This window comes from Chroicocephalus ridibundus, chromosome 12 (genome assembly GCF_963924245.1).
Source record: "Chroicocephalus ridibundus chromosome 12, bChrRid1.1, whole genome shotgun sequence".
NCBI classification, from domain to species: domain Eukaryota; kingdom Metazoa; phylum Chordata; class Aves; order Charadriiformes; family Laridae; genus Chroicocephalus; species Chroicocephalus ridibundus.
This window is the reverse complement of record NC_086295.1, coordinates 19233282-19245565: the sequence shown is the minus strand read 5'-3', so window position 1 is coordinate 19245565 and position 12284 is coordinate 19233282. Positions and strand designations below refer to the sequence as shown.

The 12284-nt window shown below is 42.0% G+C and overlaps 1 protein-coding gene across 1 annotated transcript in view; it reads left to right on the top strand.

Annotated features, from left to right (window-relative positions):
* Positions 1-481: 481 nt before the first annotated feature.
* LOC134522508 (ubiquinol-cytochrome-c reductase complex assembly factor 1) overlaps positions 482-12284 on the top strand; it is a 47606-nt gene continuing 35803 nt past the window's right edge. The window contains exons 1-5 of the mRNA XM_063350229.1: positions 482-607; positions 3944-4048; positions 5691-5795; positions 8552-8659; positions 11604-11676. Of these exons, the coding sequence (XP_063206299.1) occupies positions 584-607; positions 3944-4048; positions 5691-5795; positions 8552-8659; positions 11604-11676 (415 nt within the window). The 5' untranslated portion in view covers positions 482-583. The remainder of the gene's footprint in view (positions 608-3943; positions 4049-5690; positions 5796-8551; positions 8660-11603; positions 11677-12284) is intronic.

The window sequence follows — 12284 nt, the reverse complement described above, 5'->3', positions numbered from 1 at the left end:
AGCAATGAGCAGGGAATATGCATCAGGGACAGGTGGGATCGCTCCTGGCAGCAAGGTGCTGGCTCCAGGCCCTGCGGGGACACTGGCATGAGGGGCCCTGCCATGTTCTTCTCGCACTGCCACCACCAAGTCCCTGTGTTGGCACCTCACAAAGATGTCGTCTCCTGCTTGAGGCAGTCAGATCAACCTCAGCCAGAGGAAACTGTCGCTGCCTTCACGCTGCGCTCTCTGCTGCCAAGCAGCATACTGAAAGCATGGCCACCCCCCCGCCATAGGCCGGGCCATCCACAGGAGAGGCCCGACAACGACGGACGGGCAGACACGGGCTTGCCGCCTTCCCCCCTTCCGAACCGAGCCCCAACGCAGGCCCGAGAGCCTCTGCTCCTTCCTACGCCTCGCGACACCGCTTCTCCCGGGGCGGCAGGACCCCTCCGCCGCGCTCCCCGGCCCGGCCCGGCCCGGCCCAGCAAGCGGGGAGGTCGGCGCGGGCCCCTCGTTCCCTCAGCCCCGCGCATGCGCAGCCGGCGGGGCGGAAGGGGCGAGCCCGGGCGGGCCGCCTCGCCGGAAGCGGCGCCGAGGACCCATGGCGGCGCTGGTGCGAGCCGCGGTGAGTGGCGGCGGCGGCCGGGGCCGCCTTCTCTGTCTCGGGAACACGAGCGGCGTGTGTGCGGCCGGGCGCGGTCCCGCGAGGCTGTCCCGGCGCCGCCCTTGCGGTGGCTGGGCTGCCCCGCACCCTCCCGCCAGTTCCCGTGGCCTGGCCTCCCCCCGGCCGCCGCGCCTGAGGAGGCGGCTCTTCGGCGGCGTACGAGAACCGCGGCGGGGTCACAAACCGCGGCTTTGGGCACAGTGTGTGTGCCCTGCGGCGTGAGGGGTTGCCGTTCTTGGAGATTCCTACCTCACTTTAGAGGTGTTTGATGGCAAGGATAATTCAAAGATTCTAATTTCTGCGTTAAGTGGAAGAGATTGGGTTCCTATGAATGAGTGAGAGTGCGTTACTGATCATGTAACTCCCTCTTTCTTGTGCATTTGTGTACTTCTTTTTTCTTTCTGTTAGCCTTTAAAGTCTTTGCAACAGAGTCCCAGTCTTTAGCACATAGTGTAGAAAAGGGAACTTTGTGCCTGGGTATGATGTGTCGCAGCACAAATACAGGGGTGGCCAGCGCTGCGAGGTGGAGGTGGATTCGTCAGGAAGATGAAAGGCCTTTAGTCAGAGGGCAATACCCACTTATGAAATTAATCCACTGCGTTCTTGGAACTGCTGTCTCAGGGTGTGGTTTTTACAAGCATGGTGAGCCCTGTCCTTTCACCTCTCAAGGTGAAAGCAGTGAGAGTAAACCTGCCTGAGAGCAACAGAAATGCCATGAGCTGGAGTTCCTGCTTCTTCCTCCCATTCCTGCTCTTTATCCTTGCTCATGTCTTTGCGCTGTTGCCTACCGTTGCCTCCTCCAGCATTTTTCTTGGCCCCTGTGCTCCAAATGCTGGAGCAGTGGAACCATGGCAACAAAAAATAGTTTTCTGCAGTTTGAATGTGTTAAAAAGGCAATCATTAGCAAAAAGGGAGGGTGAAGCGAGGCAGGAGGGGAGCAGGGAGAGTGGTAGAGAAGCAGTGAGTCACCAGATGGGTTCAGCTCTTTGCGGAGCTGTACCCCAGGGTGGGGTTTGCCTTGCAGAAGGTGAAGGACTTGTCTCCTAGGCTTGCCTGGGCAACTCCTCCTCTCCCAGCAGCTTCTCCCTTTGCTTACTGGCAAAGGAAGCTGATTCAGCTTTTCAGCCTGGCCAGGAAACTCTCTTTGGAGGGGAGGAGATGTCATTGTTTGCCCTTTTTGTGGTCTGAAGTGCTTTACTTTGTAATCAAAGAAGCGTCTGAGCTTTAGTAAGTCACGGTTGTGAGGCAGGGGACTTGTGACAGCAGCAACATGCTTCAGCTCAAGCTTTGCTGATCCTTGGCGTTTCCCAGCATCTGCTTTTGCATTAGAATTTAATAGTTGCCTAATCGTATGAAAATAAGTCTTCAAACTTTCTGTGTCTCTTCTTTGTACTGGAAATAAGAAAGGAAATTATTTTTTTTTTCCTTCTGTCTTCTCGCAGCATGTGATGCAGTCTTGATTACTGTCCAAACATTTCAGCTCTGCTAGTTAATACTGCCATTATGAGAAAGCTGTTCTTTACCTACAAAAAGATATTGATGAATAGTTTGTCTGGTACCTAAGGGTTTCCTGATGGTTGCTTGAAGGATTTAGAAGACCGTAGTGATATTCTTTCACCTATATCTTGACAAGGCAGCTAGCTGCAGAAGGTGCTCGCGCTGTCTACAGACTATTCCTGAGTAATCCTGTCCAGTTTATGCTTGGTATGTTTTCTTTCAGCCAAATGGAGAAGTGCAGTAGCACTTGAAAGGAAGGTTGTGTTCTGCAAACAGTGATGCTGGCTTAGGGAAGATTCCTTAGCTCATCATGTTCCCTTTCTGTTGCTCTGCCGCTTTCTGCTGTTGTCTTTTCCTTATTACTCAGTTGCTTATCACATCTCACCATTTAAGTGTTTATTTCATGTTTTCATATGTCTCTTGCCCATTTTTGTTGCAGTAGTGCTTTTCAACAGCTGTAAAGCCCAGTATATTCAAGCTGTAAGACATACCGCAACTTAGGCATGCTTTCCTTCTTATTACCTTTCCTTCTTATTCTGCCATGAAATCTCGTAGTAATTATTTATAAAAAATGGTGAATTTTCTTTCTCACTTAAGTGTTTGTTAAACTGTTTATGTCAGAGCTTTGTGGTATGCAGCTGAAATGTCTTTTTGGGTAGAAATGTATCATTTTCATAATTTTGCTTGCTGGGTAGTGACGTTACAAAGGAAGAGCAGAAACTAAGTAGTCTCGCTACAGTAGAAGTGGGAAGGTGTAGTAGTAGTGAACCCATTTGTTATGGCAGTGCATCTCCCCGCTCACAGTTTTTAAAAACCCAAATAAATCCTCTTAATGGAGTAGAAGTGCAGCTCTGTGAGGAGCTGACAAGGGACAGCGTGAGGAGGCAATACACTGCGCCTGAGGGACCGCAGTGACTGTGGGTACAGGGAATGGGGAACAGGAATTCAAGTTGGTTTTGTGTCTGTTCCTACTAACCTTTGGGCAGATCTGCTACTCTCATAGTCGTCCTTTCACTGGGCACCCCTAAGAAGAGTTGGACTGCCTGCCCCATCAGGTATTAATACAAATTGATAAAATTTCCCTGGAGTCTTCTTTTCCCAAAGTTAGACCTCTCCTCATATGTTGGATGCGTCAATCTCTTAATCATCTTTATTGCCAATTGAAAATGAAGCTATTTTTATTAGAAAAAAAAGTACCCATTCTGATAGTATATACATTATTTCCAGTATTAATGTAGAACATGTATGAAGAAGTACTAATTTGAATATTGCAGAAGATAAAAAGTGCAAAGAAAGTGCAAGCAGAGAAAACCCTTCCTCTTTTCTATATTACCTGACATTTTCATTACAGACAATAATTATCTTCACTGAAATTTATTGGGACAATATGTGCTTTTGAAATACTAACATTTTTAGCTGTGCTCGAGTAAACTAAAACAAAGATGCATAAAAGCTGAGAGTTGGATGAGGGCTTTTTAGAGATTGCTCATTTAATTGAAGAACGCTTCTTAAGTATTTGAATTTATTGTATAGGTATAAAAACTGTAGTATAATGTTGTGATGTAGACAGCCCACTATTTCCTTTGGCTGATCTGTTTCTGCTGTCAGACTTGGGTTGCATGCTTGTATTGGAAGGCATGATATTTTTTTTAAAATCAAAGTTTATACTTCTGTCAAAGACAAGTTGGGAGTTTAGTCTGAGGATTGTTGTATAATTGAATAAAGCTTGTGGAAGCAGGAGGACAGTTAAACTGCCGAATATTTGTGTCCTTTTCTTCATTGCTAGTCTCTCTGTTCCAGGGCTGCCAGACTGGAGTGACTCAATGGATAGCAGCATGCAGTGGATTATTACAGACAACTGGATCCCAGGGCCAGTGTAGACGGATGCTCTGTGGTGTTTTCCAGGTAGGATATCAGACTGTGCTAAAGGGTGTATAAAAATGGGATAAGTTTAAATTAGTAAGAAAAAGTCATGGTTTTTAAATAAAGAGGGTTCCAAAAGTGATGTCTTCACTGTCTGTGATTTGCTGAAATATCATGGCAACTTAAAAGCTTTCTGCTGCTGAAAGGGTGAGCTCCCACTCTTTATTACACAGTTGTCTTCATTCCAGCTGTATAGTCTTTTAGTGGGTCCACATGATCTGTCGTGAGTAGATTAAATGCAGAAGTCCAAATGTAGGTGTCATTTTTCTAAAGCAGCTATTACAAGATAGTCACAATTACATGTGATTTCCAGCACTTTATTTTCTAGAATGACTCCACTGTAGGGTAGCCTTGGACTTTCTGGTACTGCTGGTACGTTCACCTAGCGCAGCACGACTTTAAGTAGTGTTGTTTCAGTGGAAAGCACTGCTTTGCAGCTTTGCTTCCAGCTCTGTAATAGCATGCGTAGTGTCAGATTGCATCTATCCGTAGTAAAATAACTAGAATATCATGTAATAGCAGTTAATAAAAAGATGAAAAATGTGTAGAAAATGAGAATAGATGCAGGCTATCTGAACAGAATTAGAGTATGTCTGTTGGCGTTTCCTTCTCGTATACAATGAAACGAGAGGAGATTAAGCATCTTCTTTGTCCTGATGTAGATTACAGTTTAAAATGTAGAGGCATGACTTACAGAATTAGAAACTTACCTGTAAGCCCTTTGGCTTGGATGTTTTTTCTCAGATAAGACCTTACAGTCCTTGGAAAATTGCCTGTGCTTCTGTGACACAACCGTCCTGTTAAAGCGCCCATCCATATCAAGTAGCATACAATGTTGGGAGTAGAGAGGGAAATGAGCAGTTGTGAAGTTGATTGATAAAGTTGGGCTTACTCTGAGCCACCAGTAAATTCGGTAGACTTGTGGGGATGACTGCTCTGAACAAACCAGCATCTTTACTTTTAATTTATTCATAAACAAGTTGCTGCTGTCTTTGTGTGCTGGGAGGCTATGATCGGTGTTCTGTTCAGTGTGCAGCTTCTTACCTGGAGATCCCATTCACTCATACTTGATAGTTTTCTTTTCTCGGTGCAGTAGGTCTGTAATACAGATCACATGCTGCAAAGTTACAGTGGTTGTAGTGATAGCTTTTGCCCTGTAATTTGTTTTGTTCAAGTCCTGACCACAAAGACAGTCAAATGGAATACAAAGTAGTAGATAAAAATAGTTGTAGATAAAAATACTCTCTATTAAGAGACAAACCCTGTAATTAGAAGTAGTGTGTGAGAAAATCGAAGCAGATAGTCTGTGGCGTTTGAGTGTGGAGTGTTCTGCCAGTCCATTCCCTCAGGACATTTACGGAACACTAGAAAATAAGTGGTGTGGAGCATTAAGCATGGACAACCATCTTGTTTGTAACAGTTAAGATAATAAATATGTGCTTTTTGTGATATAAATTTGTCAGGATTTTACTGAACTGTAATTGACTTGGAAGCAAACTAAGAGTAATTAGTGTAAAGTTAAGTGTTTACTGGTCAATGGTCTCCTCATTTTTTTTCTCTTTTCTTACCTCCCCTCCCTCCCTCTCCCCTCTCTCTTCTCTTTTCTTTTCATCATTTTTACTAGAGACACAAGGCTGGCCAGTTCCGACTGTCTAAATCCTGTGGTGGATTGATTAAAGCCAATGGAGCCATTACACAGCAAAACAGATCGTTTTACAACACAAATAAGGTTAGAAGAGTTTGATGTCTTTATTGTCGAAGGGCACGTTGTGCTAGGGATTTTAGAGATACAGGTAACAAACTTATCAAAACATGTAGGAGATGATTCAGCTCTTCATATGTTTTAGTATAGTGTGAACAATGTGTGCAATAATTTGAGGAGTGCTCTCTGTTTCTTTTCAGGAAACAGAGTGCTGGCGTAGGAGGGTGCAGTTACGGTTGGTTTATCTGGGGTGGAAGTTCCAAGGATAAGCCCGAGGGCTTTTTTGCAACGAGGAAAGATGCTAAGTTAAGGAGAGCAGTTACTGGGGTCGGGAGCAGGTGTTCCTTTCTTACCTTTAAAAAGGGAAACACAGAAGTTGCCCATATGTATTAGAACTGAAAAGATGGTCCTGATTCTTTGGCTTGGGAATAATGTGTAACAACAGTTTTGCTATCTGCTAAACACTGAAAACTGTCATGCAGTCTACTAATAATGACTAACTAAACGGGTGATAATTTCTTTTCTGCTTGTCCATGCTATTTTGTTAATTTGTGATCTCTACATCTCTTACATTTATTGTCTTGGAATAGAAATTTTCTGGAGTGTGAACCATCTCCATAAGATTAGTTGAACACTTAATCCAAGGGAGTCAGTGTCTCTTAACTAATAATCATCCTGATCCTGCTTTTGTGAATGGTGTGAAGAAAATGACAAAATGGAATGTGTGCATGAGAAATGAGTATTACATAGGATAATCTTAAAGAGAAAGAACTAAAATTTGCTTTAAATGTTTATGGACATGTCGGTAGATTCACTGGGTCCATCACGCGTGGCAGAGTGCGGGAGAGCCGCTTTTGTTCTGGGTGATGATAGGGGACTTTGTGAACAGATTTAATGGCCAACATTCAAAGCAAGGATCTGAGTGATAAAGGAGGTCCTGGGCAGCGTTAACGCTGTCTTACTAGATGACTGATAGATACTAAAATGGCACTGAGCATATTTCTTCCTATTTACCTGAATACTAGGCATGATGGGGTTCAAGACATTAATAGCCATCTATGGATAGTACACAAGTGCAAAGCGTTTTATCTCAATTACTAAAGATTGTGTGTGGATGTATGTAGGGATTGATACAATTTTTGTGACCTTTACAGTTAGTTTTTAATTAAATATAGCAACCTGTGCAAGATATGTGTCTGTATTTTAATATGTATTTATTTATCATTTGTGCCATTTCAAAAATTACTATACTAGTGCTAGGAAAGCAATAGAGAATTCAGCCAGAATGATCAAGAGGCTATTTTAGGACCCTTCTAAACTAAGGAGAGATAACTGATGGGGGTATGTATGATACTGGCCTATAAAAGTCATAAAATAGGCAGAAAAAGGAAATAGGAAATGATTGGTTGTGGCTTCTTATGCCAAAATTGGGAGCATCCAATGAAATGGCGAGGTTGGATTTAAAACAGGCACAAGGGAATTTTTTTGACATACCTAAACTGTGAAACTCATGTGCCACAGCTCTGTGTTATGGGTGTGAAATAGTTTCGAACACGGGGGTGCTGAAGGTGCATCCAGTTGTAGCTGCCAAAACTGAATGGGTGGATACGTTTTCTGGCGCAGGACTGCCTGTCAAAAGCTGAGCAGATCCATCCCAGGAAGCTGCGCTCTGTGTGTACCATATTTCTCCACTTCTGTGTCTTGTCCCAAGTATCTGCTGCTGGTCCTTGTTGGAGATGGTGTCCTGGTCTATGTTCTGGCCATGTACGGCAGTCCTTATGTTGCTAACTTGCTTCACTAAGAAAATTCTTTTCTTAGTATGTTCGTGTCTTAGAAGGATGTGTTTAGGGTAAAACTCCAGCAACTTAAAGCAATTTAACATTTCTTTGGTCAGGGAACTTTCTCAGGTTATAATGGCTCTCAGCTGTATTCCTCAGGGAGACTCACATGCATTAGAGTTTGGTTAGATGGGTTAAAAGTTAATATATTTATAACAAAATGTTATAACTGCATACTTAATTCATTAGAAAGTATTTGCTGGAGTACAAATGGTAATTACTGGTGGCTGATTGCTACTGCCAGGGTGCTTACAGGCAGAATGCCACGAAGACGTTTTATCGTCCGGTGGTGTTAAAAGTGTGTAGTTAATCTGGAAGAGAACATTTATCTCCATGTTTGCAGACACTGCAAATCATTGAGGACTAAATACTTTCCTGATACAGATTTTCTGCAAGTGCCATTTAGATTAACTGGATGGGGAATAACAGTCTGGGGGAGCTTTTCAGCGAGAACAGTGTGTTCATGTAGCTTCATTAGTTTTAGGATGGAGCTGATTGTCTAATATTATATATAACTACCCTAGAATATGATATGCCTGTGAGAGTAAGAGAGGGAATGTGGAAGGTCAGCTTTATTTACTCTGTTTCTGTGATTTGTTTGCTTGTTTTATCTGCAAAAGATTTAAGCCCAAGTAAAGGCACGCATCTAGAAAGAATATGGGAATCCAGAATGGGAACCATATTTTGGAAAGCAGGTTTCTGTCCAAACTATTTGAGTCTGAGCTTCCAATGGGATGCTTTTATCAAAACAGCTATGCAGAAGAATGTCACATAGGAAAAATAATGTAATATTTTGCAGAGAAAATATAAATATGTATTTGGTTTTTTGAACAAAGAGTAAACAAACCCCCTAGAATTCCCAATTAAAGTTGTAGCTTTTCTAACTGAAATGATTTGTCGTATTTAGTTGCTATGGCTGAAATATGCGATATTTCAATTTTACAGCATCTTTCTGCAAAAGACTCCTTGCAGCCGTCTGAAGAGAAAGTGGGTACTTTCACGAGGATAATAGAAGCAATGGGTTTCACAGGACCACTGAAATATAGCAGATGGGTAAAGCGTTCATTTAATAATTCTTTTGGTTATTTGATACCTTCAGAGTTCTAAAAAGCAAGCAAAAAAAAACCACACTTATTTCTTATGATAGGAGCAGTACTTGGTGGAAAAGTTCTAATTATTACCCATGTAAATTCCTGTTTTGGTGTGAAGAAGAATAATCTATAGCTTGAACCTCCCTTGATCTATGCATTGCTGTCATTGACATAAGTAGGAATGTCGTATTTGGTTTGTAGAGTCTTAAGCCTTGAATTTCTTCAGATATCTTATTTTTCACTTCATTTATGCACCAAAGAATGCAATAGCAGCCTTAATCGAACACGCACGCAGACCATCGCACCTTAGTCAAATTCCCACGTAGACCATCATCTTGTCTCTAATAACCGATTGCAGTTATCTAGAAAGAATTTAATTACAGGAAAAGCGTGTTACAATACATGTCTCATGTGCTCCTCCAGCCTACAACAGTTGTCAGTTTCAGGGCTTCCTGCATGAAACTACACTTTTTTCTGTGATGTCTGTTGCTAGGGTTTTCTTCTGTAAATTTGTCCGGTTGCACTTTGAACTCTTGTAAGTTTATCGCATCCGCAGCATTCAGTATCAGAGAGTTCCATGGCTTAAGTAGCCAGTGGGGGAAGAAGAACAGTTGTTTTCAGTTGATGTCTTTTAATTTTGTACTTTTTTTAAAAAAAAAAGGCAATTATTCTTTGTTTGGAGTGTATGTTCACATTCTCCCTTCCACTGATGATTTTATAGACTCGTATATTCCATAATATCTTAGGCTTTCTCTGGACTGAGGAGACTTGGTCTAACTTGTTTCTGTTACTGAAGCCCTTTCATGTTTTGATTTTTGTTGCCTTTTCCTGGACCTCTTTCGGTGTTCTCCGTTTCTTTGACAGGAGGGCTCCCAAACAGGCAGTAGTGAGACACGCTGTGATTGCTGTTTGAGTCACTGTTCAGTAGTAGCTGACTAGGGCAGAGTCACAAATATGTCCTCCTTTTTCGTAATTTTTAAACAGTCCTTTCATAAAGCAGTTGTTAACATTGACTAAATGAGAGTAGTTCTGTAAAAGACACCTTTGGTTCCTTAAGCAAACAGACGAAAGAAGAAATTCATAATTTCTTTGCTCTGAACTAGGACATGGTATAAAGGAATGAGGAAAAGGCAGCTTGAAGGGCAGGCTGAGCTCAACTCTGCAGGAATTAAAACCTATAAGGTGTTTCGAATATCTGCAAGGCAGAGTGGACCTCTTCCGATACCGATATGAAACTTGCTGATTGCATCTCGATCCTCAGAGAGAAAATATGAAGAAAACATAACTGATACTTAAGGAGGTTAGGTATTTTGGTTAAAATCAGTTGCTTTTCATCAGGTTGCTAAACCTCATGAGAGAGTAGTTTCTCTCCCCTGTGCTTGTATACATATTGTTGTAATAAAGCTTCTTGTTAGCTCTAAGTGTTGCTTCAGAGTTCTCCTTAATTACTGCTCTTTACTGCGTGCTGTTGGCTAGGGAACTTGGGTTTGGAGAGAGTTCTTTTGTGGTTAGGGCCCAGGAGACCTGAGTTAATTTTTGGCCTTGCCAGATCTCTGTGAGATCTTAGGGAAGTTTCTTAATATTTCTCTGTGGTTTTTCATTTTCTTCTCCCTTCCCCCACGCCTCTTCTACACCCTAAAACTTCCATGATTAAATTTCATCAGTTTCTCCTGTGTTACCTGCAGTATTTAAGGGCTGGGTTGCAGGCACTGTTCTTTACAATATGTTTTTAGTGTCTAGAAATGCCTGGTCTGGGGCAGAGACTTTCACTGGGGAGATATCTGCTCCCAGGCCAGGCAGCATTTCCTTTAAAAAGGAAACTTTCAGAACTCCAGTGAGCAGTGTCAATTATTTTACTGCAAGAAGTTTAGATGTATACTTGACTTTTGACAGAAGGCTGAGGTTATTGAATAAGAAAAATAATGGCTCCTGTGTTTCCCCGGCAGGAGGTCGTTGCAACTTCCTTATTTTTCTCTTGGTTGTAGGAGACACAAATAATTACTTTCATAATTTCAAGGGCCATTTGACAGGCATAGTGCTCATCTCTGTTGTATAATGAGCACTGAAATGATGCCTAGTATATATACATCACTAAAAATAAAAAAATAAAATAAAAAAGGCAAAACAAAACCAACCCAAGCCCAGTGCTGCTTCCTGGTTGAAGTAGGGGAGCGGGCTCTGGAGTTTTCAAATTTTTTTATTTTTCTCCCCTTGACGTTAGTAAACAGGAACGGCTGACAGCTCTTCTCTCCAAGATCTTTGCTATCAGTTATTGTGTTCTGTGAAGCTTCAGCACATTTATCTTTGTTACAGATGTAGCACCCAAGGTGTTTCTGGTGCAATGGTGGTGCAAGAACAAAATCAGAAGTGACAAAGCACCCGAGTATACCTCATGTCATTCACCATTTGGGATTCCTTTCTCGCTTCTGAAGCTTAGTTGGTCAATTTTCATTTTTGTAGGAAAAAAGATATTTTTAGGACATGTCTGGTATGTCACTTCTTTAATACTTAAAACCTAAATTATACAAAACACTTTGAGTAGTATATATCAATTAAAGTTATTGGAGGAAACCAGGAACTGTGAATTGGGATCTTTGGAGTCTCTGCAAGGAAAGCCAATTCATTTATTTTTCTGTAATGACAGTATTATATTAAACTCAATTTGGAAGGGTATTCAAGAAGCCATTTATTAATATCTTTTTTTTTTTTGCCTCATGGCGTGATTGATTGCACTTGCATCATTCCTGGGAGGTATAATAGCTTAATGTGCTCCTGAAAATATCAAGTAGTTGTGATTCTGAAAGAAGTCTTTTCAGAAAATGATAGTGTATGTATTTAACAAAAATAGTAGTGTTTACTGTCTCTCATGATGAATACTGTAAGTATTGTCTTTTGTTTTTCTTTAGAAAATTAAGGTAGCAGCGTTGCGCATGTACACATGCTGCGTGGAGAAAACTGACTACGAGGAATTTTTTAACAGTAAGTAACAGACTTGAATGGTATCTGGACTACTGCCCTGATGGGAGAACTTCTGATGAAAATTCATTAGATATATTATTCCATTAAATATCACAGCAAAAAGACTTGTCAGAGTCTACAGCGTGTGGTCAACTAGAAGCTGACTGTCCTGTAGCATTCCCTTAAACTCTGCAGTGGCAAGGGTTCGAGGACAGATTCTGGAGTCTGGGATTGTTAACGTTTTGCAGTGGAGAACAAGAACAAGCATGGGGTAGGTAAAACCCAGAATATCCTGGGCTTGAAGGATACTGCGTTTTTTATTACTGGGACTGGGATAAACTGAGAATCCAAATATCACTTCCCTTTTTACTGTGGTCAGATGGTTTCTTTGTCCTACCCTGTCCCATGACAGTTGTGAGATGGTTCAGTGTAACTGGGATGCATGTAGGAGAACCATCCCCATCCACTGATGCACAACTTTTTTATGATACAGGATCAGTTACATCATGGGGTCCTACCTGTCTCTCTTCCTCATGGCTGGGGCACGTTTGGCTAGAACATAGGGGCTTTCTATGTTTTACTGACCATGACAGCATTAAACCAGGACACATCTTTTGACTGGGTAGAGA